The sequence below is a fragment of the Calliphora vicina genome, chromosome 1 (assembly GCF_958450345.1).
Source record: "Calliphora vicina chromosome 1, idCalVici1.1, whole genome shotgun sequence".
In the NCBI taxonomy this organism is placed as follows: domain Eukaryota; kingdom Metazoa; phylum Arthropoda; class Insecta; order Diptera; family Calliphoridae; genus Calliphora; species Calliphora vicina.
In genome coordinates, this window is record NC_088780.1 from 25,777,358 (window position 1) to 25,803,631 (window position 26,274).

The 26,274-nt window shown below is 28.7% G+C and overlaps 1 protein-coding gene across 2 annotated transcripts in view; it reads right to left on the bottom strand.

Moving 5' to 3' along the window:
- Window positions 1–25,694, bottom strand: part of LOC135955132 (myb-like protein AA) — a 151,216-nt gene extending 125,522 nt beyond the window's left edge. The window contains exon 1 of one of the 2 annotated variants that reach the window (XM_065505442.1): window positions 23,277–25,694. In XM_065505442.1, coding sequence (XP_065361514.1) covers window positions 23,277–24,922 — 1,646 coding nt within the window. In that variant the 5' untranslated portion in view covers window positions 24,923–25,694. The remainder of the gene's footprint in view (window positions 1–23,276) is intronic. The other variant, XM_065505449.1, reaches the window with a different exon arrangement.
- Between the last annotated feature and the right edge of the window lie 580 nt (window positions 25,695–26,274).

Below are 26,274 nucleotides of genomic sequence, written 5' to 3' on the forward strand. Positions count from 1 at the left end.
CTAAAGTTTAATTTAAATTTATTTATTTTTTCTAGCTGGCATTGAGTCAATTTGTTTTTATTTATTTTTAGTGAATCATTTTGTTTTTTAAAAGATTTTTTATATCATGTTTTTTGCTGGTTTTTTGTATTAACTTTTTTTGTTAAATTTTAAATGTTTTTAAATATTTGTTTTAAAACTTCAATCATAATTGCTTTATTAAACAATTTTGGGAATTCACACAATACAGTAAGTAGCTCTTTTTAAGTATTATGCGGGTATTTATAACTAAGTGCTGTATATAAATTTTCATTGAATTATGTCAAATGAACTTGTTCAATGATAAATTGTACGAGTATATTGTTAAATAAAGTTTTTGTAGAGCGTTATTAAAGGCTTTTTATCACAGAATATCACAGAATTTTAAAGAAATCGAAAAAATCTTAACATACATAAATGTTAGTAAAAACACTAAACCTACAGTTTTTATTTTTTTTATTTGAATGAAATTATTATTACAACTTACAAAAAATATTATTTTTCTAGTTCTAATCAATAGTGATGAATTTATTAATATTTTCCGCAAGTCCTTCCATTATGATTTTAGAGCATTTTCTGTCAATTTGTTCGAACAGGTAGTCTATCTCCGATCGAAATCTACTACACTATTGGACAACTTTTTTGTGCTCTTCAATTCTCTTTTAACAAGAATCCAATATCTCTCCACTGACCTTAGCTGCAGGCAGTTTGGAGGATTTGCCTCTCTTGGTACAAATACCACATTATTATTCTTTTACCACTTGTAACAGGATGCCAAATCAGGCCAAAAATGTGTGGACACATTAAGAAGCCTTATGAATGGAAGCATCTTCTTTTGTAAACATTCCTTGATGCAAATGTCGGTATTTATAGAGCCCTTTGTAACAAATTTTTGGCTTCTTTTGCAGCAATTGCATTTGGGTCCTAACACTTTTTACAATATTCCCTCGAGCATCATTAATATAAAAATATTGAACCGGAAGCCGCAGGTATATTTTTTTATAAAATTTTAATTTAATTTCCGTAATCTGTCTTTGGTCTCTAAATTTTTAGCAGAGTTCCTGTCAGGAACTTTTTGAGCCTTGTATGTTTATAAACTTTTAACTTTTCGTACCAAATAGTCCGAGTACTGAGCTAACCGCACTGCTTTCCTACCTGATGTATTGGGAGCTCTTGAGAAAATGCTTTCAACTTATTGGCTTTAGAACTATCATGTGGACCATTCCATATACCCGAACCAGGTTTTCTATCAACGGACAGGTTCTCCCTTGTTGATAGAATGACTTTCTGTCATTCGATTGTCAACAAATTTGGTTGCTAATACGAATCAGTTTTCTCTGTGTAATAATTTTAGTACGCATTTTTTTCTCGTCACTCATTTTAATCAGATTAACAACAAATAAACGTAATTGAAATTAAACATAAAAACTGACATATTTTTCTAAGATAAGATCAAGAATTGGAGGTATTACTCCATAAACATTATTGTAAAACTCAGCAAGAGCTTGCAAAATCATTGGGAGTTACTCATGCTGCAATTTCAATATTGTTTCGAGCATTAGGATTCATCCAAAAGCTGGGAAATTGTGTACCATACGAATTGAAGCTAAGAGACCTTGAAAGACGATTTTGCATGTCCGAAATGAAATTTGATCGCTATCATAATTGCGATGAAAACTAGATCCATTACGATAAACTGAAGCGTAAGAGATCGTATGTGATGCTCGGCCAACCAGCCGAATAGACACCAAAAGCAAATATCCATGGCGCCAAGGTAATGCTCTGTATTTGGTGAGAACAAAAGAGTCTTACCTACTACAAGCTGCTAAAATCTGGACAGACCATCACATGGAAACTGTATCGAACGTAACTGATTCGTTTGAAGCGAACATTTATTGAAAAACGCCCAGAATATGCGGCCAGATATGAAACCATTATAAATCATCATGGCAACGCTCGGCCACATTATGCAATACCTATCAAAAACTATTTAGAATGAAGTGATTGGGATATAGTCCAGATCTTGCCCCTTTCAAATACTATTTGTTTCGATCGATGTAGAACTCTCTCTCTGGGACACGCTTCACTTCGGAACAGATTGTCCGAAATTATCTTGATTCGTTCTTGGCCTCAAAAGATGAGCAGTTCTTTTGGCCCGGAATCCATATGTTGCCAGCAAGATGGGGAAGGCCATAGCTAACAAATGGCCAATACATTAAATAAATTTATATTGTACAAATCTTTCAAAACAAAAGCTAAAAAATTAAAAAAACGCCGCCTTTTTCAGTTATACTCGCAATATTGAAACATTAATGGGTAAGTGAAATACAAAAACAATTTTTTAATTTAAACGTTATCCGATTTTGCTAAAATTTTCAGCATTTGGTTATTGATAATAAAATGACGTAGAACTATTTTAGAACTTTGAGAACAATGAAAATCTAACAAATCAAAATAAAACTCATAAAAATTGTTTCAAGCTTCTTATATTTCATGTTACAAAAACAGGTTCTAATTTATTTTTTGAATATTTTTATTTTGCAGCACAGTGTAAAATATGATTTACATTTGAAATAATCAAATAAACAGCTTAAATTAATTGTGGAAATGCTAAAGAAATCATTGTATCGCACCACTTCTGCTATCGGTTAAATCATACAAAACAAAAGAGTTAAGGCACAAACTTGAGTGTTTTAATAAAAGTTTCAAATCCAACGTTTTTTTTTAAAAAATTGTAAAAATTGCAATTTCTTTTATCTAACTCCCTGGCTTATAATATCTTTCCACTTATTACTGTTAAAAACACATCAAATTTTAAATTTATTTTAAAATTTAATTTAAAAAAAAAAACGAAAATGTAACAAATTCTTTTTTCCAGCTAACTTTTCAAAGATGATTATAAGATGAAATGAGAAAAAACTCAAAAACCCACAAAAAAAAAAAAAACTGTGTTACCAATTATTAAACATAAACAAAAGATAAAATCTTGGAAATAATTGCACTATTTCAGGATCACCTAACACTGTGGCTCAAAGCACTCAGCACACTCAACACAGAGTGTCGTGTCATGTCATCTGCAGACAATCATTATTAATTAGACAATATTTGTTCAAAAAAACAACATATATACGAGTGCTCGTACAACAAACATTGCCTGACGCTTATCAATAAAAATGCATCATTGAATGTTGGTGTGCTTTTTTTTCGCTTTGCTTTTAACATAGAATTTAGAAGGAAAAAACTAAGAAAAAGAAACCATTGCTGCAAAATTATTTATAACAGTTTTTAGAAATGTTCTCTGCAATGTATTATTTTTTAAGATTAAATATTATTTTAGTCATGCAACTGCATGCATTTCTTAATCTTGTTAAAGAAACAAAACAAAAAAACAAAAACAAAGGCAACTACAAACAAACATTACTGTTTGAGTTTGAAGAGTGTTAACAAGTATTGAATGTTTAGTAAAAAGAATATTGATACAAAACTAACAAAAAAAAAGAAGCAATAACAACAATAAGAGAAAATTGTAATTTGTTGAAAATAGGTGTTAGAAATTGCAACCTAAACTTTGCTGTAGAAAAATATATAATTTGTTTGCTAAAGATAACAATTTTTCTATTTAAACTGTTTTAAGATTTAACAAAGTGAAAGGTTTCATGTAAAACTTGCACAAAATGTTTATAATAATTTTAAAATTTTTTGATATTTTATATTTGTTTAGTTAGTTTACTTTATTTAGATGATGACGAAGATGCAGATTATCATGTTATTTTTTTTATTGTTTCTTTTCTTTTATTAATATAGAGATGGTTTAGAAAGCATAACATTTTATTAGGTTTTCGTTTTAACGATTTGAAATTTGTTAAATAGAATTTGTTCAAAAACTAGTTAAAAGGCAGCAATTATTTTATTTGAAACCATGAATGTATTTATAGCAATTTTTAATAGGTTATAATAATCACAACACCCTTCAAACAATCACAATATGTTTTTATTAAGCCGATAGCTTTAGTTGCTAGTGTTCTAGTTCTTCAGATTTATTGTAATTTTAATTATAGTAAATAAAAATAAATAATAAATAAATAATGTTTTTATATTGGAAGTATGACTTAAATATGCGGGATTTACAATAGAACGAGGTTTTGTTTTTAATAATTTATATATCATTTTGAAGGATATATATCTGTCATTTAATCTCACTTAGCTATTGAATATTATAATGTAAACAACTAAGATTTTTTTGTTTTGAAAGTGTCCAATTTTGTGCCAACAAAGCGTCATATATGGGAAGTTTTGCTTTACTTCTTAAGTTTTAAAAAAGAGCCACTGAAGCACACTAATTGCTCACCAAAGTGAATGTGTTCCATCGGTTTGAATGTGCGAGAGACAGTTTGTGCTATTCAAGAGTGGTGATTTTGACAAGCAAGACAAAGATCAGACCCAGGACAGACAAACAAATTTGAAGATCAACAACAGCTTGGAAATTCATTGGGAGCTACTTAAGCTGCAATTTCAAAAGGCTTGTTAGCAACAGGATCCATCCGAAAGCAGGGAAATTGAATACCATATGAACGGAAGTCGACAGACCTTAAAATAACGCTGTAACATAAAATCATTTTTGCGAAAAAAAATGGATCCATTACGATAACCCGAAGCGTAAGAGATCGTATGTGAAGTTCGGCCAATCAGTCGAATCGACACCAAAGCCAAATATCCATGGCGCTAAGGCGCATGGCGTATTTGGTGGGAGCAAAAGGGTTCTTTTGTCTATTATTAGCTGATGAAATGGATACATTACGATAAACAGAAGCGTAAGAGATCGTATGTGAAGCCCGGTCAACCAGTCAAATCGACATCAAAGCCAAATATATATGGCAGTATGGTAATTATCTGTATTTGGCGGGAGAAAAAGGGTGCTTTTGTCTATTACGAGCTGCTGAAATCTGAACTGACCATCACAGGGAACATGTACGGAATGCAACTGATTTGTTTCAAGCAAGCACTGGCCGATAAACGCCCAGAATATGCGGCCAGACATGAAACCGTAATATTCCATGACAATGCTCGGTCACATGTTGCAATACCTATTAAAATGTATTTAGAATTAACTGGTAGGGAAGTTTTGCTTCACCCGCTTTAGATTTTTAGTCTAGATCATGCCCTGTCCGACTACTATTTGTTTAGATCGATGCAGAAAGCTCTCTCTGGGATACGCTTCAGTTTGGAACAGAGTATCCGAAATTGGCTTGATTTGTTCATGGCCTCAAATGATGAGCAGTTCTTTTGGCTCGGATTCCATAGATCCCTTTCAAACTAGACCATAGAACCCTTTCAAACTATTTAGTTGCGCAAGTCTCTTGTGTTTGTAGATGCCAGAGGTAATGTCGGGTTAAGGATAAGAAAATTTTGCATGCTGTTTTGTTATTGAGCCTAGTATGAAAGGGGTCATATGTAGCCAGAAAATAGGAAAGTTTATAGCTAACAATAGCCAATATTTTGAATAAATTTATAAATTTATTACAATTGTTTCAAATTAAAAGCTGCAAAATTACATATTTTTAAGTCATACACCCAATAATATTCTATACATGTAACAATAATTGCATAACTTAAATATTTTCCGCATAAACCTCAAATTCAAAAATTCCATGTATATATAAATAATTCACCTTGTCCTCTGATCCCATAAAGTCCATTAAAATGTTTTATTTTATTTAATTTTTTTCCATTTTTTGCAAACAATTATTATGGCATTTTTATCATGTTTTATTTCTTTTTATTTTGTGTCTTATATTAAAGTTACCTTAATTATAATTTGTAGTGTTTAAATCAAGTATTTCTTTTAGTATAATAAATAGTAACATGTTTTGTGTTTGTATTAATTTTAAACGCTTAAACCAGGGAGGGACTTTATTAATTTAACTATATGTTTTTTTTATAAGTGGTCATCTAAGTAAGTGAAAAAACAAAACAAAACAAAGTGATGAAATTTGCTGTATATAAAGGTATTTGTATAAAAATGTTTTATTTCGTTTTAGTACCACCCAAATTTTGTATGTTAAACAGGCGATTTTAATCGCATATAATAAGTTACATAAAAATAAGGCGTGTTATAATAATTTGTTTTAGTATGTTTTTTATATAAATTTGATTATATAATAAATATTTTAACTTAATATCAGTATCATGATGTACTGTTAAAATCTGAATCAGACCTTTTTTTGAAAAATTTTCGATTTGCAAAAAAAAAGTTGCGTTTTAAATTATTTTAATTTATTTTAATGGAATAAATCCTTGCATCATAAATGCAAAATTACCATTATTAAAAGGTATTTTTATGAAAAGTATTTAATAAAAGTATTGGCCATTGTTAGCTATGACCTTTACCCATCTTTCTGCCAACATATGGAATCCGAGCCAAAAGAACTACTCATCTTTTAAAGCCATGAACGAATCAGGTCAATATCGGATACTCTGTTCTAAAGTGAAACAAATAGCAGTCGGAAGTGGCAAGGTCTGGACTATAAAGCGGGTGAGGCAAAACTTCCCAACCACTTCATTCTAAATACTTTTTAACAGGTATTGCAACATGTGACAGAGCATTTTATAGCGTTCAAGCATTATTTCGAACATATAAAATTGTATTTCAAGGTATCTCGGCTTTTATTCGTATGGTAACCAATTTCCCTGCATTTGGGTGAATCCTGCTGCTCGCAAATATTTTAAAATTGCTGCTTGAGTAGCTCTAAATGATTTTGCAAGCTCTTGTTGAGTTTTACAATAATCTTCATGGATTAATGAATCCAATTCTTGGCTGGCCTGGGCGATATTTGTCTTCTGTGTCAAAATCACCGCTTCTGAATCTCACAAATCATCTCCAACACATTGAAACCGATAGAAAACATTCAAATTAAAGAAGCAAAACTTCCCGCATATGACGCTTTTTTGGCACAAAATTCGAAATTTTCGTAGCAAAAAAACATTGTTGTTTTCACTATTATGTTCAATAACTAAGTGAGAAAAAATTACATATTAGTTATTAAAAACAAAAACCGCGTTGAAAAGATACTACATCTATTGTAAATAATGATTGGATTCGCGCAACTTATAGGCGACTGTTTTATCGCAAAATTGTTTTCAGCGAAGAGGCTCATTTTTGGCTTGTAAACAAAATTTCCGCAAATGGAATGAGACCAATCCACAACAGGCATACACGCTGGTTTCATCATCGGACCATTATTCTTCAAACATGAAGCCGTAGCTCGCATTACCGTCAAATGATATCATCGCACCATCATCAACGGGATGGCGCTACGCGATCGTTGATACGGCGATCGCAACCATCGATTTGTTGAAATCAAAATTTGGCGATAACTTTATTTCGAGAAATGAACCTGTTACTGGGCCTCCAAGGTGGTGTTATTTGACTCCTCTCAATTATTTTCTGTGGGGTCACGTGAAGTCAAATGTTTATGCGGATTAAATAGCAATAATTGATGTCTTGGAGGCCAACACTGTTCGTGACATACAGCTAGCATTGCTTGAAAAAGTCGTCCAAAAATTGGACCTCCAGAATTCGAGATCGGCCACGATGGCCATTTGCCCGAATTCCATGCTTGGTTTATATAAAAGAAACAAAAGGTACCATAAAAGTAATAAAATCCCCTCCCCTTAATAGCTTCAGATAAATAATTATTTAATGAAGCGCTAAATCCATTTTCACGCTGAAGGCTTTGTTTAAGCGTTGAAAGCTTTGTTAGTCTTTAAAATTATCGGATTTAGGGTTCAAAGAATACACATGTGATTTCCGAAAAACAATCGCAACCACAAAGTTTCACAGATTGCTGTGGATTTTGCACTGAAAGCATCAATGAAACATACTTCTTCGAAAATCGGGCTGGTTAAGCAGCAGACTGATACTTATGATTGATACTTCTACGAGATAACCGAGTTATTTCTGCCTAAATCGGATATCAAACCAATTATTTACAGCATGATATATGGTCTTGTACTCACTCGTTTTTGAGATCAGAATTGGTCCCCCTTGATCGTGTAATTTATCACCATTGGATTTCATTTTATAGAGTTCTTTAAAGTCAAATGTCTAATCCAACAAGCCCAAGATCATTGAAGGGGTTAAATTCAACCACTTTTATGCAAAATGGTCATCAAGGTGGCTCGTTTTTTGCTGCTCCCAAGGTCTAAAATTGTTATCAGTATTTGGACTTTAGACGATGGAATATAATTTTAGAACTTGGGAGCACAGAAAATGTACAAAATAAGGTCCACCCTAATATTTTCATACAGCATCATACTTTAATAAATAATTTCAAAATGTTAATATTTTTAAACCAAAAATTAATTTCTAAAGGGTTCTTTAGTTGTTCATAGCAATTGCTTAATTTATTTACTACTATCTTTTCCATTTAGTTTCCCTTGGAATAATATTTTTATAGGGTTAATATGTTAATTTGGTGAAAAGATACAAATACTAGTGTTAACCATATTTAATCTATTTCAATACTCTTTTTAAAGCATTAATTCTATATAAGTATTTCTCATGTATATAACCTTTTTGCGTCCTTGAGTAAGTATTATAAATTGAGGACTTTAAACTCTTAACTCTATAATCGTAAATTATTCAAATGATTAAGCAAATTTTCTACAAAAAGATGATGAAATACTATGCTGCTTAAAAACAAATTATTTTTCAATAAAATTAACAACTAATATGAAATTTGTTTGTCTATATAAATGAAAATATAAGTTTGTTTAACATAAATTCTATTTTTACTTAAATTTTATTACTTTTACTAAACAAAATTTGCAAGGCAAATTTAGAAAATAAATAAAATTCACACAAATCTCTTTAAAAAAAATCAATAAAAATTAAAGAAAATAAAAAAATAACTCTATAAATTAAATTATTCAAGAAAAATCTTAAATTAAGGTTTAAATAAAAAACAAACTAAAGCAAAATATGCAAGTTATTTAAAGTATTTATAACAATAATTTAAATGTGTTACAAAAAATAGAAATCCTCTTAAATTTGGCGAAGACATACTAAGTAACGCCTTTATTTTGCCAAGCAATTATAGCCTAGGTGTTGTAGGAAAATATATTAGTTACCCTGTTAATAATTAAATGATTGATTGATTAGTTTTTAAGTACATTTTTGTAAAACTGAAAAAAATATTTGTTGTAAATATTTGCTAATAATGATTTGCTTAAACAAATATTTAAGCACTTTTAGTTAATTTCTTTTGTTTTGTGAAATATTTTGAAAAGAAATTTACAGAAATTTATTACCACATAGTTTTCAAAAAGAAACTCTAAAGGAATAATTAAAATTTATAACTTTTCAAAGATTCCCAAGTTTTGTTTTAAGGTGTGAGTTTATTTACTTATTTTACACATAAAATAAATATTCATTTGATTATTTGACATGGGCATGACTTTAGGATTTTTCATACTTAGTTTTTCTTATATTTTTCAAACAGTTACTCTCATAAATATGTTTATTAGGCTTGCACCAAAATATTTAATGAAATGAAAGTTTAATTTATTATAAAATTTGTGTCCTACTACTGTCAGTATTTGTTGAGCTGGATCAAAATATAAAAAGGTACCTTTTATGATTTTTTCATATTGCTCGTAAAAGAAAAATTAGCAATTTTGGTATGTATCACTTAATAGGTTTTTCAAGTCCAAAAATATTCCAACTTTTGTATTTTTTTGGAAAGATTTTATGAGTTGTTTATAGAGAGTTGTTTAAAGTAATTTTTTAAAATTAATACAAATGGTTTTTTCCGTTTTCCAATTTAGTACGAATTTTATTTTAATTTTTCAAAACCAATTCTCTCCATGATCCGATGTGATGTGGATCTGATCATAGAAACCTTAAAAATTATCTATTTATCCTTTGATTCAGCTCAGCAAATACTGATGTCAGGACAAAACTTTTGAGAAATGATTTGCTCAAACAAACTAAACTTTAGTTATAGTTGGAAACATCGACACCTTACTTTAGAGACCAGCCTAATATTAATGTAGATGTACATATTTACTGGTACTCTTATTAGTGTCAAAATGAAATTGCACAAATTACTTTACAAAAGTGTGTGAAAGAGTATCTTTGTAAAATTATGTGTAAGTTAATGACATTTACATACAATATTTTGTTTATGATGATCAATAAAAATTTGTATATATGAACGAAAAAAAAACTTTTACTTTTTTGTGGTTTTTTCAGTTGTTTATTATTTTGTTTGTTGGTCATAAAAATAGTTTTCTTTGCTTATTTTATTTCTCTTCAAATCATTAACCCATCACTTATTTAACAAATTATTGATGATGCTTTAAAAAATAGTATTTGAATGAAATACATATTTGTTGTTTGAGGGTACTTGTGTAGGGTAAATTTTAACGAAAATTTCGAAATAAAAAACAATTATATTGAGAAATTTGTAAGAAAATGTTATAGAAATTCATACTTTTAAAAGAAATTCAAAATGAGTAAGAAATTTTATTTTGAAATGAATTTTTATTGAGATACTAAAAATAGTACTTTTTTAAAGTATAAATCCTATTTTTTAGATTTTTGAAAAGTTTTTTGGGAATTTTGGAATTTTCAATAACAATTTTCAAAGGTTTTTTTCATTATAGCATATGGAAATGAAATCTCTCTAAAATCTGATTATAAAACATTTATAAATAAACATTTTATTGCATTATAAACAATTTTCATTGGCACAAAAACTCAATTGAAATTATATATGTCTTGCTTTTGCAAAAAGTCTTTTATAAATTTTTTGTATATTAAAAATTGTATACATTTTTGAAAAGCAGACACAATTTCCTATCTACCAATATATAATACATTCTACATTTTATTTTCCATTTGTTAAATTAATGGCTTCAAAATCAACAATATACTGGAAATTTTCTAATATTTTTGGTCACTGCATTACCGACTACTGCATTACCAAACATACAAGAAAACAAAAAGTTTAAAATATCTAATTCAATTTGTGTATTTTAAACCTATTAATAAGAATAACATTTTTAATAATTACAAAATTCATAGAATAGTCTTTCCAAATTCAAGGCAAACATTTTATTATGCTATAAAATATCTTTTTATTTTATTTCGTTTGTAGCACATTGAAATATTCATCGCAGACCATCATAATTATGGGCCCTTATAAGAATCTATGACGCTATAGTTTTGTTCGTCCATCTGTCTGTCTTTTGAAAACACACGGTCCCCCTCAAAAAATTACTTGAACATTCATAATTGTCTTATAATAACACGGTGCTACGATGGAAAAAAAAACTTGGAAAACGACCCAGCGTGGGTTATAGGTCTTTCTGAGGACATTACAAATTGTGTCTCTTTTTGATGCATTTGTAAGTTATAAGTATTGTTTTTGTTAAGAATAGCTAAAAACAAAATTTATCAACTTTTTTGATTTTAGTCGCTTTTCATATGAAATTATTTTGATATGAAATTATGAAAATTTATATCTACGCATAAAGGATATATTTATTCTTGACAAAACATGTTTTTCAGTATTCAAATCGGATAAAAATTGTAAAAGTTATTCAACTTTTTATTAACACCTTGTTTTAGTATTTTCTTTCCCAGTGCATATGAATAAAACAAGTAAGAAAGTATGGTCGGTCAAGTCCGACCATATAATACCCTACACTAAGTAAAAGTCCAAACAAAATTTTTCTTTTAAAATTTAAATAATTTATATTTTTGAGTGATTTTCGGAAGTGGGCCTTATATGGGAGCTATGACCAATTATGGACCGATCACCATGAAATTAGGTGTGATTAATGTGTATATTAAAGTTAACTATGTTGAATTTTGTGTGTTTACCAAAATTTTTAAGCGATTTATGCACGTTAAAGTGATTTTCGGAAGCGGGTCTATATGGGAGCTATGACTAATTATGGACCGATCATAACAAAATTTGGTGACATGAATTTTGTGTATATAAAACTTATTTGAAGCGGAATTTGTGGAGATACATATATAAATTAAACATTTATGACCGATAAAGTCCAATTTCGGGAGGACATTTGTATGGGGGCTAGGTGAAATAATGGACCGATTTCAGCCAATTTCAATAGGCTTGGTCCTTGAGCCCAAAAAAATAATATGTATCAAATTTGATCGAAATATCTTCAAAATTGCGACCTGTACTCTGCGCACAAGGTTTACATGGACAGCCAGCCAGCCAACCAGACGGACGGACGGACATCGCTTAATCGACTCAGAAAGTGATTCTAAGACTAAGAATCACTTAGAATCTAAGTCGATCGGTATACTTTAAGGTGGGTGTTAGACTAATATTTTTGGGCGTTACAAACATCTGCACAAACGTATAATACCCTCCCCACTATGGTGGTGTAGGGTATAAAAAAGAACAAAAAAAAATATTTCTAAAATTTTGAATTTACAAGGTAAATTTTTGCGAAGTTTTTCCGAAAAAGTTTAATAACTTTTGCAAATATAAACCGATTTTAACAAGTAATATCTCATTTTTGTCTATATAAAATTGTCTTTATTGTCACTGTGCAGAAAAATAGGTTTTCATAGAAAAAAATCTAAATAACTATTGTTGAATTTGAAAAATTACGAAAAAAAATGTAAAATAAAGCGAAACTTTTTATAAAAACTTAAAAAATTGTTTGGAGTATAAATTTTAAGCATGGATACATTTTATGAAAGCTTAATTCTTTGCCTCTCCATAATTGTTTAAAAATTTGAAATCGGTATAAAAATGTGTGAGTTAGGGATACTAAAGTACTGAGACCTACCCTGAAACGGTTTTTTCAAAATATCTCAAAATGTTGAGGGTGTTTCAAAATCTTTCAAAACAGTTTTAGTATGTCCTACAACGCCCATTAGGATGCTTTTCAAGTTCTGAAAAAGTGTCATTTTGTAGCAATTTCGTGATGAAATTAGACATTAACAAGTTTTATATGAACCTAAATCTTTCTACCAACTTTTTTGAGGAACGGTCCTTAATTGACCCTACCCTCCACATAATCCCTATATCAGAAAAATATTTTATTGCCACATAATAAAAAAATAAAAATATTTCACATACTTAATAAAAACCTTAAATTATATTTATCATTATTTTCTACAATTAATAATAACATTTGCTGTAAATTTTCATTTTAAATAGTTTCCAAAAAATTCCCTTAAAAATCCGTATTATAACACAATAAAATTTACAACAAAGACAAGAAAAAAAAATTAAGCAAAACATTTTTAATTACTTCTTTAAAGTGACTTGAAAAAAAAAAAAAAAGTTCCCATCTTTGGGAGATCAGCAAAAAGCTGACGAAGAAAAAACAAAACAATATCACATTGTCATGAAATTGTAGAGAAAGTGCAAATACTTGTACAGCTACCACAGCAACAGCAACATGATTTAGTATCTCAGCAAAATTATAGTAGACCCAGCAATCACAATGATGTTACCAAGATTACGTTGTAAATAAACATTTCAGTTGTTTAACTTGAAATCTTTAAAAATAAATAACAATAATAAGTAATATTACTTTTTTTTTTTTTGACAGACTTGAAAGTATGAAGAGAGCTTAAACTTTATATTGTTATTTAGACATACTACTTACTATAGTACACTTATATGGCCAAAAATTTAATGATTATGTATGCCCCCCCTACCCGAAATTCAAATTAAAAAGAAGATGCTAACAATCAATTTACAGCCACAAAAAAAAAACAACCCACGTTTTATTTATTTATGTGTGACTTCATATATGGAAAGTATGTATTAAAAAAACATCATAATGAAGAAATTTTTTATTCAAATTTCAAAAATAATTTGCTAAACACGTTTTTCTTTTTATTGGCTTTTATCTTGTCCATTTTTGTTAATTTTTGCGTGTTTTTTAAATCATTAATATTTTTGTTTATATTTTAAAGTTCTATTTTAACCAAATGTCATTTAAGTTTGAAACACATAAAAACAAACCACAAATAATTATAAATTTAGAAATGATTTGAACTCTGACTACCATGGCTAAATTAATTAATTTACATTTTTTTTTTCAAACGAAAGTTTATCATAATAATTTTCTGCTTTAATAGATGAGAATTTAAATGTTTGTCTATATTTCTGTTTCTACTTTAATTCTTTGCTTTGCTGTAAGATTATTTAAATTAATTAACATTTATGGCTTTTGGAAGAAAAATGAAAGTTTTATAGAGATTTTGTTTTTAATTAGAAGAAAATAAATTATTTAATAAACATTCATAAAAAAACATGTTGTTGACCTTTGAGGGGGTTACCAGAAATTAAGTGGACGACGAAAAAGAATTCTAATGTGTCACTTAGTTGGATTTATAGTTGAAGAAATTTAAACAGCAAAATTAAAAGAAAGTGGGCTAGAAATTATTTAAATTATGATAATGGTTAAAGGCCAATTTGAAAGTTTTGAAAATATATTACAGGCTTTAAAATCGGTTTAATAATAAAATAATGGCAAATATTTGTGTAATCCCCTTTTCGAATATTTCACCAAGAAAAATTAGTTTTTTTTAAAAAAAAAAAATTATTTTTAATGCATTTCCCTAAAAGCTTTTCCATTAACAAATTTTTTTCCCATAAAAAGCCTTTTACATTTAATTTTTTTTTCTTATATAAAGCTTTTTATACCAAAAATCGTTTTCACTTAAAAGTGTTTTCATTATAAAAAACATTTTACCAAAAAGCTATTATTTTATTAAAAGCTTTTTTAAAAAAAATTTTGTTAATATAAAACGCGGCTTTAAAAAAACAGATTTTAAATAAAAATGTTTTTAAAAAAGCTTTTACGTTAAAACATTTATTTTTCAAAGCTTTTTAATCAGAAAGTTTTTTTTTATTAAAAAAGTTTTTATATCAATTAAACTTTTTAAAAAATCTGTTTATATCCAACAAGTTGTTTAACAAAGAAATCTCTACATAGAAAAGCATTTTACCACAAAATGTTATTTATTATCAAAAGCATTTAGTAATAAACAGTTTTATTTATTAAAATTCTTTTAACAAACATTTTTTTAATATAAAATGCTAAAACTTTTTCACCAAAAATGGTTTTTAAATAAAAGAAATGTTTTGTAAAAGCTTTTTACATAAAAGTATTTATTTTTCACATAAAAAGCTTAAATTGTTTTTACATAAAAGGCTTTTTATTGTAAAATTTAATTTATTACAAAAAGCATTTTTATTCTCAAAAAGCTTTTTCACAAAATATTTTCTCAAAAATGTTTAAACTGTCTTATTACCAAAAAAAAGCTTTTTGGACAATTAATATTGTTTTACAAAAAATATTTATTCTTAAAAGCTTTTTTCGACAAAAGGATTTTAATAACTTTTTTTTTCATTAAAAGCCTTTTACCACAAAATAAAATATTTTTACTACAAAAAGCTTTTGCATCCTACACATGTTTTCACATTTTACACCATAAACGGTAATAAATATAAAGAAACATTTTTAAAAAATGTGAATACTTTCTTCTCAATGAAACTTTTGCAATTTTTTATATTTCAATTTAAATAAGCTTTTTCTCTTAAAAAGTTTTTTGTAAAAAAATTTGCACAAAAAAGCTTTATTCACAGAATATTTTCTCAAACAACGTTTAAAACAACCTTATAACAAAAAAGCTTTTAGCACTATTATTATTTTTTTTTCAAAAAATATATTTTTTCCCAAAAGTTTTTAGAACTTTTTTGGTATGCAAAATTTTTAATCACAAAAAGAGGTTTTAACTACAAATAACAAACTACATATTTTTTTCACATAAAAAAATATTTACAATATAGTAAGCTTAACCCTCTAACCGGCCAATTTTATTTTGAGATAAAAGAATATACCAGGTTATTGTTTGAATAAAAAGAAAATACGTGAGAATAAAAAAAAAAGACAAGTTCATGTTCATATTTATCACAATAAGTAAATTATTTGTCTCTTTACACATATTTACCGTTATAACGGGAGAAATATGCAAATAAAGTAGCATTACATACATTTAACAAACCCCGCCTAAAGGCGGCCTTGCCGGTTAGAGGGTTAAGATGTTTAATAAGCTTTTCAACAAAAAAAAACAGTTCTCAATAAAAATATTGTCATAATTTTTAGCAAAAAAAGCTTATTTTTTATTTAAATACATTTTGTTCTAATAAAAAGCTTTTTGGTGAAACAAATTTTCAACAAACAAGATATTTTCATGAAATATTTTCTGAAAAATGTTTAACACAGTCTTTATAACAACAAGCTTTAAGCACAAAAGACATCAATCAGTCTTTTTACAAAAACAGATTTTTTACAACAAATTTTTTATAACTTTTCTGGCAACAAAAAGCCGGAATAAAATGTTTACTACAAAAAAGCTTTTTGCTTCATAAAATACATTTTCACATAAACAGATTTTTTCTTCAAAACGATTTTCAAAGCTTTTTTTGATAAATATGTATTTTTGCAATAAAACTTTTATCAGCCTTTTTAACAAAAAAAGCTTATTTTATCAAAAATATTATTTCAACAAAAAAGCATTTTTCCACAAAAAAAAGTTTCTTGAAAAATCAAAAAGCAGCTTAATATTGAGGCTCTTCTTTTAACCCAACAAATTCACTCTTACTTGTTTCTCCAAGTAATCGATGAACCAATGACATCAACAATTCATTGACTTTTGTAAAACTATCAAATATTTAATTTGTATTAAATCTTTTAAATGAAATTATTCACCATAGTAGACACATCTTCCCTGCAATTACACAACAATAATTAGTTACAGTTTTATGGTACTAAACCACCAATCCATCCAGCTTGACATTTCTTAATGAACAATTACTGCTAAAATCAACCTTAAACTTTTATTTTACATAATTCTTACAAAATTAATACTTTAACTTCATAATATGTACTTCAAAAAATATATTTGAGCTACAACAAGAAAAAAAATCAATTCAACTGTTGAAATATTTACCATAATTGCCATTTAACTATAGAAAATTGTAACTAAGTACTTACCATGACAATACAAAAGACTTAAGTAATAAAAGCTAGTGAGTAGCTAGCATGAGAAAATTCTTGTTTTTTTGTGATTTTTGGCCAAACTTTTTCAGTATAACTAATTAACAACTTCCTAAAAACGATTACATAATTAGCTTTTTAGCAAAACAAAATAAGAAAAAAAAAACCAGCATGCAAAACAACAGTTGACAAAATAGTTAGACTAAGTAAATCAATTAAGCAAATAATTACTAGAAACTGGGGAAAAAACTGCCAGGAAAAAAAGCAATTGGACAAACCAATTGCCAGCTTAAAACTAAGAAAACTAAGTTTTTTTTTTAAACATCAACCACTTTAGCTATTAACAAAAACTTGAAGAAGAAAAAATAGATTTAAGCATTACCTCTTTTTTTCTATTTAGTTAAATTAGAAACAGTTGGTTGGTTGGTTGGTTTCTATTTTTCGCCAAGAATTTCCTAATAATCTCCAAAAAACCATAGCAAAATATTTAAACTATTTCTAGTTTGTTTAATTAACAATACCTTAAACAAAGTTAAAACATACTCAATTTAAAGCTTAAATTGTAAATTGTAAATAAAACTTAATGAAACAACTTTTCACAAACAAATAGAAACAGACAAAAAAAAAACAAGGTAACAACAATTTCAAATTGTTTTAACCCTTTTAGCTGCTCTGAAACCAAAACTTAGTAATATTGTATTGTGATTTGCACTCAAAACAAAGCATTTTTTAATTAAAAGCCATTTCCACACAGACTTACGGCCAAAAAAAACATACAAAACCAATCATTATTTACTATAAAAAAACTCACTTTGGAGAAGAAAAAAAAAACGCACAGAAAAGAAATAAATAAATAAAATCAGCTAGTGTTTCAAAAAAAGCAGCTTAAAATTGCTATTAAAACTAAAGCTGCTTACAAATAGTTGGTGTCTAGCTAACCATATTAAAAAAAAAAAAAATAAACTTATAAATGCAACAAATACCCCACCACAAACTATGTTTATACTATTTAGAAATACATATATAAAACTATTGAATATTGTTAGTTCGTTTTAAATTTATTTCATTCTAACAGGTGCCGGGAAACTTACAAAAAAAACAAAAAATATCAATAGTGACAAATTCTTTGTTGCCAGTCATGTAAATCAATTGGATTATCATTATTGCTTAAGTAGAAATTTAAAATAATTTCAGTGTTTACATATAAATATTATGTAAAATGGGGATTTGAATCATAATCATTTGAGTCATAATGAAAAGTAAAAATGCAATTTATTTTATATATGCAATTTATTTTATATATGTCAAGTAAACCAACTTTTAAAATCGATGCAAAAAAAAAAATCAAAAATTTTATAACTTGAGTTACAAAACATTTATTTTGATATATTTCCCACTCGCATCCCACTAAGAAACTAAAACCTACTTAAAGGATGCTTTCTTTTGAGCAAAAAATAAAATTAAAAAAGGGGCCATTTTGGAAAAAAGTTAGATTTTGCAAAAAAGAGTTAAAAATTGTATGTCTTGAGTTACAAAATATTTATTTTGATAGATATCCCACTCGCATCCCACTAAGCGACCAAAAGAGTCTTCAAGGAAAAGAGCTAAGCTTTCTGTTTGCAAAAAAAGTCAAAAATAGTATTACAAAACATTTATTTTGATAGATATCGAACTCGCATATCAATAGCACTTCAAGGAAAATATCTATGCTTTCTTTTGAGAAAAAAAGGCCCATTTTGAAAAAAAAGTCAAAAAAAAAATGTTTAAAAAGTTCTTATTGTAAATATAATAACTTTTAGAACTTTCATCTTTGATATTTGTTTTTTTTTTAAACAAACACAAACTGCGTAGCGTTTTGCTTGTCTGCAGTTACGCCCAGAGTCTCTGGCGGGAATCGATATGTATTTTTTAAAGAAATGCAGAAGATTAGATTATTTATACCCTACACCTCCATAGTGGGGACGGTGTATTTGGTTAGTGCAGGTGTTTGCAATGCCCAAAAATATTAGTCTAATATCCTCCATTTAAAGTATATCGATCAACTCAGAATCACTTTCTGAATCGATTAAACGATGTCCGTCCGTCTGGTTGTCCATGTAAACCTTGTGCGCCAAGTAAAGATTGCAATTTTAAAGACATTTCGATTAAATTTGGAACATACATTTGTTTCAGCCCAAGGATAAAGCCCCAATACAAATGTCCTCCAAAAGTTGGACTTTATCGGTCATAACTGTTTGATTTATATGGGAATCTACAATACGAAATTTTATGATGATCGGTACATAGCTTTCATATACGGCCCACTTCCGAAAATCACTTTAATGATCATAAATCTCTTAAAAAATATTGGTATCCACATACAATTCAACAGAAATAAGCTTCATATAGACATTAGTCACACGATCTATTTTCATGACGATCGGTCCATAATTAGTCATAGCTCCCATATAAGGCCAAAAATCATTCCCGAAAATAAATTATTGAAATTAAATAAAAAAGGTTTTTGATCATTTCCTCAGTGTGGGTCGGGCTTGATTCTCAAAAATACAGTATACAAAAGAACCTTATCATACAATTGAAAACGTTACCCACATTGTTAGTTATAAATTAATAATTGGTTTTGTTTTTTGCACACAGAAATAACAAAAATATCCTAAAGTTTTGTATTTAAACCTCAGTTTTCATAAAAAGTGGACTTGAAATTCTTCATAAGCGAAATTAACTAAGCAAATAATTAAAATTAGAAATTTATTGTCTCGTTCGGGGATATAGAGAATTATGCCTAATATAGCTCATAAAAAATCTATGAAAATCTGTCGTTTATCTGCAAAATGTACTATATTATAATTTTTGACTTAAAAAGCAACAGTCACTCAGACAATATAAAAAAACGAAACCATAACTAACACAATTTTTAAAAAACTAAAGGATATTAAACTGTATCCTTTCCTTTTGCAAATGGAGTACAGAATATATAAGATTAATTAAAATGACAGGGTTGCACACACAACTTTCCTAAAAACAAGTATAGATTTTATTTTTTCATAAAAATTATGGCTTTTAGATTATTTGTTTAGCTTTTAGATTTATGATTTAGCGTCGAAATATTTGTCGCACACCCACAAACGAATATATATATTCTGGGTACTTATGAAGTTCTAAGACGATCTAGCTATTTTTGTCCGTCTCTTTAAAACATGATAGGGCCCAAACTAAAGGGCTAGCTGGTTGATATTTTCCACAAATACTCTTTGTTGTTAAAGTTTGTTTGGTATTGGAAATGGTTTATATCGTTAAATGATTTCACCTAATTGTGTTAATTTTTACTGTGTCAACTAATAAAATTATACTGAACGTTTATGACAACACTAATCAAAACATAGTAGTATTGTATTCATTTGCTTATCTCTCTCTATATAATTTCATGACGACTATATATATTAAATTTAATTTTTTTATATATCAGACTTTCATTTGGTATATAGAACCAATCATCAACCCAATAAGTACCAAACAAAATTATATGAAATTTTTTAACATAAATTAATCAAGAAAAAGTTCAAAGACATCTAAATAAGAGAAGCCGAAGTTTGCCACACCATATCTTTGACAACCTTTGCAATCGTTTGATGTCAAAAGTATGGAAAAATCCAATTAAATAATTGGCACTCAATAGCTAGCTAACTTATTTTGAAAACTTTTTTCGCGTACAAATAATTATTTTGAAATATATTATTTTTTTTTGTAATTGATATTTTCTTATGTTTATATTTAAAAACAAATAACTATTTTGTAATTACTATTATTTAATAATAATTGGCTTTAAATTAACAGAAATTTGCCAATAAATTACTTTAATTATAATCTATACTGATAAAAACAATTGAAAGCCAAAATATAAAACAAAAGAGTCAAGCAACAAACATTTTACAAATCTTAAAGACTTGGCAAACATTTGTGACAAAATTCAATAAAATATTTTGCAAATTTTGGATAGGATTTTGAAAATATTTCAGTTAACTTTAAAATTTATAAAAGACAAGCTAAATTATGCAAACAATTAGCTAAATATTTGAAATGAATAATAATAAATTAACTCTTTCAGCTACGCTTTTTTGTGTATAAGTTTAAAATCAAAACAATTGCATTTTTATTTTAATCAAGGTTAGTTTATTATAAAAAGTAAGAAAAAAAAATTAATCAATACATCAAAAAACTACCCCATTCTAAGGTTTTTTGTGGAGTGGGGTGGTTAGTTGGCATTAAAAATAACTATGATACAAATTTTTGTTTCGTATAAATTTTTTTGAAATCGAAAATTTTCTGACCAAACAACCGAAATATCAAAGTAACTCTGAATTCAATGAACAAAAAATACTTTGTGCTTTTTTATTGAATGCGTGAAAATCGCTTAAAAAATCTGATTTTTACAATATTTTCAAATGAAAATATTTTTCTAACCAGAGCACCCTGACGGCAAAGTTTTGCAAAAAATCATAAATGATGACTTCAAAAAATATAATTGTTTAGCAAAATGCCAATAGATGACAATAAACTCTGTTTTAAAGACTATAGACAATGTGGTTAGTAAACTAACCACCCAACCGCAAAGAGTTAAAACAAGTAATACCCTACACTGTGTAAATGAGGAAAAACATTTTTCTTTTAAAATTTCAATAATTTATGGGAGCTATGACTAATTATGGACCGATCATCATAAAATTAAGTGACATGATTTCCTTGTATATAAAACTTATATCGAGCTAAATTTGTACGGGGGCTAAGTGAAATAAAAGATCGATGTTTATACCAAATTTGATCGAAATATTTTCAAAATTGTGAGTTTACTTGGACAGCCAACCGGACGGACGGAAGGACATCATTTAATCGATTCAGAAAATGATTATTTTCTTAACAATTCCATTAAACCATTTAGCACGAATTCATTCACTGTTTTAATTCCTTAGTTTTTTTTTAACAAACACAAACTGTGAAGCGTTTTGATTGTCTGCCAGAATTTCTGGCGGGAATCGAACCCGCAACCCTCAGATAAATAGTTCAGCACACTGGTCTATCGGGGCACCCAGTACTGCAAACATATTGACTTCATTCCTTCAAGAATTCATTCTTTCTTTAATTCAAATCCATTACAAAAAAGCTTTAAAAATGTATTAAATGATTAAATTGTTGTTCAATTCGAATCTATTACTAAAAGGATTTAGAAGTTTTTTTTTCAATTTAATTTGGAAATGATCAATTTGTAGGAGATTTGAATTAAAAAAATTGATTCATTCAAAGTCTGAATGAATTCTGTTATGAATTATTTCAACGATAAATGAATTATATTTACAGTAAATAAAAGTATTTGCATGAAGCTAAAGAATTCGATTTTTAAAATGGATTTATGGAAGTTTTTAGTTCCCAATTAAAATTTTAGCGAATTAAGCTCAAATTGAATCTGTTTGAAACAAACCTATCTAAGTAACTGACATAACTTACAAAATATAGTCTGCTTTTACACAGGGCAAGTTTTCTTGCGCAAGTCTAGAGTTTATAGGAGAGAGAGGCAAGAAGAATGAAGAGGGGTACACACTTGCTTGTACTGGCAATTCTCTTTTGTTTTCTCATTTTCACTATGGCGTCCATTAGGTTTTGACATACAAAATTGAACACAGACTTGCTGTGTGTAAACAGTCGAGCAAGTTTAAAAGGGAATCGAAGAGACTTGCTTCAAGTAAACTTGCTGTGTGTAAAAGCAGACATAGGAAATTTCATTTAGTTTAATATTAAACAAAAATCATTTCAAACTTCATATCAGCCAAATTTTTGATATTTTGATGTAAATTTTGTGTTGAATTTTTAGTTTCAAACCCTGTTTGTTGCAAAAAGCTTTACAATTTTGTCACAAAACGCATAAAAAAACAGAAATAGAAATCGAAAAAAAAGAACTAAGCTTAGAGACATATAAACTGTTTTTAATTAATTTGTGGTGGTTGCAAAAATTAAAAAAATTTACCAATTTTTTGCAACATATTTTTTTTTTGTATCATGGCAAACCAATGCAATACCTCAATTAGACTAACACACACTAACCAACATGGTTTTTTTTTAGATTTTTTGAGTTTTTTTTAAGATATTTTCTTGTTGGGAGTGCAGTACAGTGAGTGCATGAGTGTAGTGTATGTGAGACTTACCGTCTTGTTTGCCTTGGTATAGACTGGGTCCAACAAACTGGTGCCTTATGCGTTAGTAGATTACGCGATGACTTATATGTCAAATCACCACATTCGGACTGCCATACTTGTAGATTACCCTCAGCTGGATAGAATGTATACAAACTATTTGTGGATGAGGCAATTACTGGTGATCCACCAGCTGCTGCCACCAAGGCAGCAGCGGCATCACCAACATTGCCCGTATTCAAAACGGTGGTGGCGGGCGGTAGAGCCACGGCACTAGCTGACAATGTAGCACTTGATATTGGCTGCACGAGTAGCGCCTGTGTTGTAGAACCGGGTGTTAGAGAAGAGCAACCGCCATTGACAGAGTTACCAGGAAACTTGTAATGTTGCATGCGTGTGGTGGTGTTGGTGTTGCAAGCCGAGCTGCTTGTAGTACCAGAACCTTCATGTTTCAAAATTAGAGCATTCGAGGGATCATAGTTGTGGGCAGCTAGCAGTTGTTGCTGCTGGAGCTGTAATTGTTGGTGCTGTTGTTGCTGGTGCTGATGTTGTCTGTGACGTGTAATGGCATCGACCGAGTGCGAACGTATGGCTGAGCCACGAGGCATTAACAGCAGTTGGCGGGAGTTATTGGCATTTGTATTGGTCTTGAGTACAGATGGTGACATGGCTCTAGTTTTGGCCCGTCTAAAGCCGCCATTACTGTTGGCCACATTACTTCCGCCTGGCGCGTAACGATGATTGTGTACAGCTGCCGAAGATGCTACCACAGGTTGCCGTTGCTTTTGGTATTGCAAACGTTGCACAGTTTGTGGTGAGCCCATGACTTGAGAGCTGGCAGCCGTTAAGCCTCCAGCATTCGATGTTGCACAAGCAGCCGCCGACGATAATGATGATGATGAGGATGACGATGCAGCGGCCGTAGATGAAGATGGTGTAGAAGAAATACGTGCGGCATTTTGCATATTCATTTGTTGTATAAACTTGTTGTCGCTGGAGCCTCTTCTATCTTTATAGTATTTATCTAATAATTGTTGTTGCAGCAATTGCTGTTGTTGGTGTTGATGTTGTTGTTGTTGCTGTTGATGATGATGTAGCTGCATGGCAGCCACATTGGGTGGACGGCGAATGATTTGTGGTGCTCCCATTGCAGCCAACCTGGTTTTGGATAAATCCATTGTTTTATTAGCAACATGTCCCGCAGTCAATAGTGATGAAGATGTATTAGACGATGATGACAAATCAGCATTGGCTGACAAGCCACCAGTAGCTGCCGATGACAATTGTGCCAAAGTAGAACCAACATTGTGTTGTTGGTGTTGCTTACTAATGTTACTACAACTATTGCTATTACTACTAGTACTACAGGTATTATTGCTACTATTATTATTGATGTTGTTGTTGCTATTGTTATTTGTAGCATTTGCATGTTGATTGTGTTGAGTCGTTCCACTTGTTGGATGCTCTGAATCCGTTGAAACACGATCCGGATCACTTTCAAAACCTTCATCAAGGGATCGTGTGGGGCTTAAGATGGGTTTCGAATGTTGTTCCAGTTTTGTTTGTTGTTGGTGTTGCTGCTGCATGGACGTCATTATTACATCGATTTGACGTTGGTGCTGCTGTTGTTGCTGTTGTTTTTGCTGATGTGTTGACATATTTGTAACAAAAATCTAAAATTTTATCAGAAATTTTATTCTTTAACAGATCAAATTTCTGTCTTTTGTTTTTAAGCTTTTATTTTTCTTTTTGGTTTTATGTTTGTAATAAAATTTACACTTGGCTGATTCTATTTAAACTAAACAGTAAAACACTTTATATTTAGCTTTATTGCTCTTTGTTACAAATTATTAAAAAGGCGTAAAACCGGCAGTTTTATGATTTTCTTTTGCAATTTTTTTTTTATAATTTTCTGAACTACTTTTGTTATTAAACACTTTTGCTTCAATTGAAGTTTTGTCATGAAGATCTTTATTTAAATTGTATTGAAAACTTTACCAACAATTTATTAATGCTTGACAAATTTTGTAATTAATATTATTTTTTACACTTCTTTTTATTTTTGTAACAAAAAACTTTGTTTTCTTTTTTAAAAATTTTTTCTTATAGCTTTTTGTGTTAAATATTCTTTTATTATTATTTTTTTTTCAATAAAATTTTTAATATTTTTCTCTTAATAAATTCACCAGTCACTTATTATCATTTTTTTCTTTGCCAGTAACTTTCATTGTTAAAACAACCACCAAAAATTAATTCGTTTGTTATTCTTTTTTCAAATTTATTTGGTTTTGGTTTTTTTAACGAATATTTTTTCAATATTTTAGTTGTGTTGTGTGTGTATTTATGTGTGTTTCAATTTATTCCGTTGCTCACGTCTTTAGCGCACGAAAGTCGTTTTCATACTAAATATTTTCTTTCGGCTTAAACTCTAAAAGTTTATTGTGTGCTTCTTCATCTGCTTTTTACGTTTAGTGGGTTTGCGGTCCAGCTAACTGACACTTGTTTCATCGTCTAGTTATGAGTCAAAGGGGGATAACTGGGTAGTGTAGTGTGTTTGAAAAGTACTTTTAGTTTAACTATACAGAAAATGGCAGAAATATTGACTAATTAATATAATTATTTAATGTGTTAAATATTTTTAATTCTAGAATTAGTAAATGTTTTTGAATAAAAGCTAAAAATATTAAGTTGGAATTAAATTTTAAGAAAAAAATATTTTTTAGCAGAGAGTTTACTCTTGATTTCGATTCCAAAAAGTTAAAAGTTAAATTTAAAGTTAGTAATACATTGTAATTAGAAAATGTTTTCTTTCGACTCAATTTCCAAAGAAATTACACACATTTTTATTAAATATTTTATGTCTACAGCTTAACTTCAACATTCAAGAAATTTAATTCAATATTAGTTGGTTCTTATTAAAATAATTAATTCTTATTTCAATTGAATTTAAATTAATATTTATCTAACAAAATTCTGTAAATTATTCCATTTTTATTAAATAATTTTATTT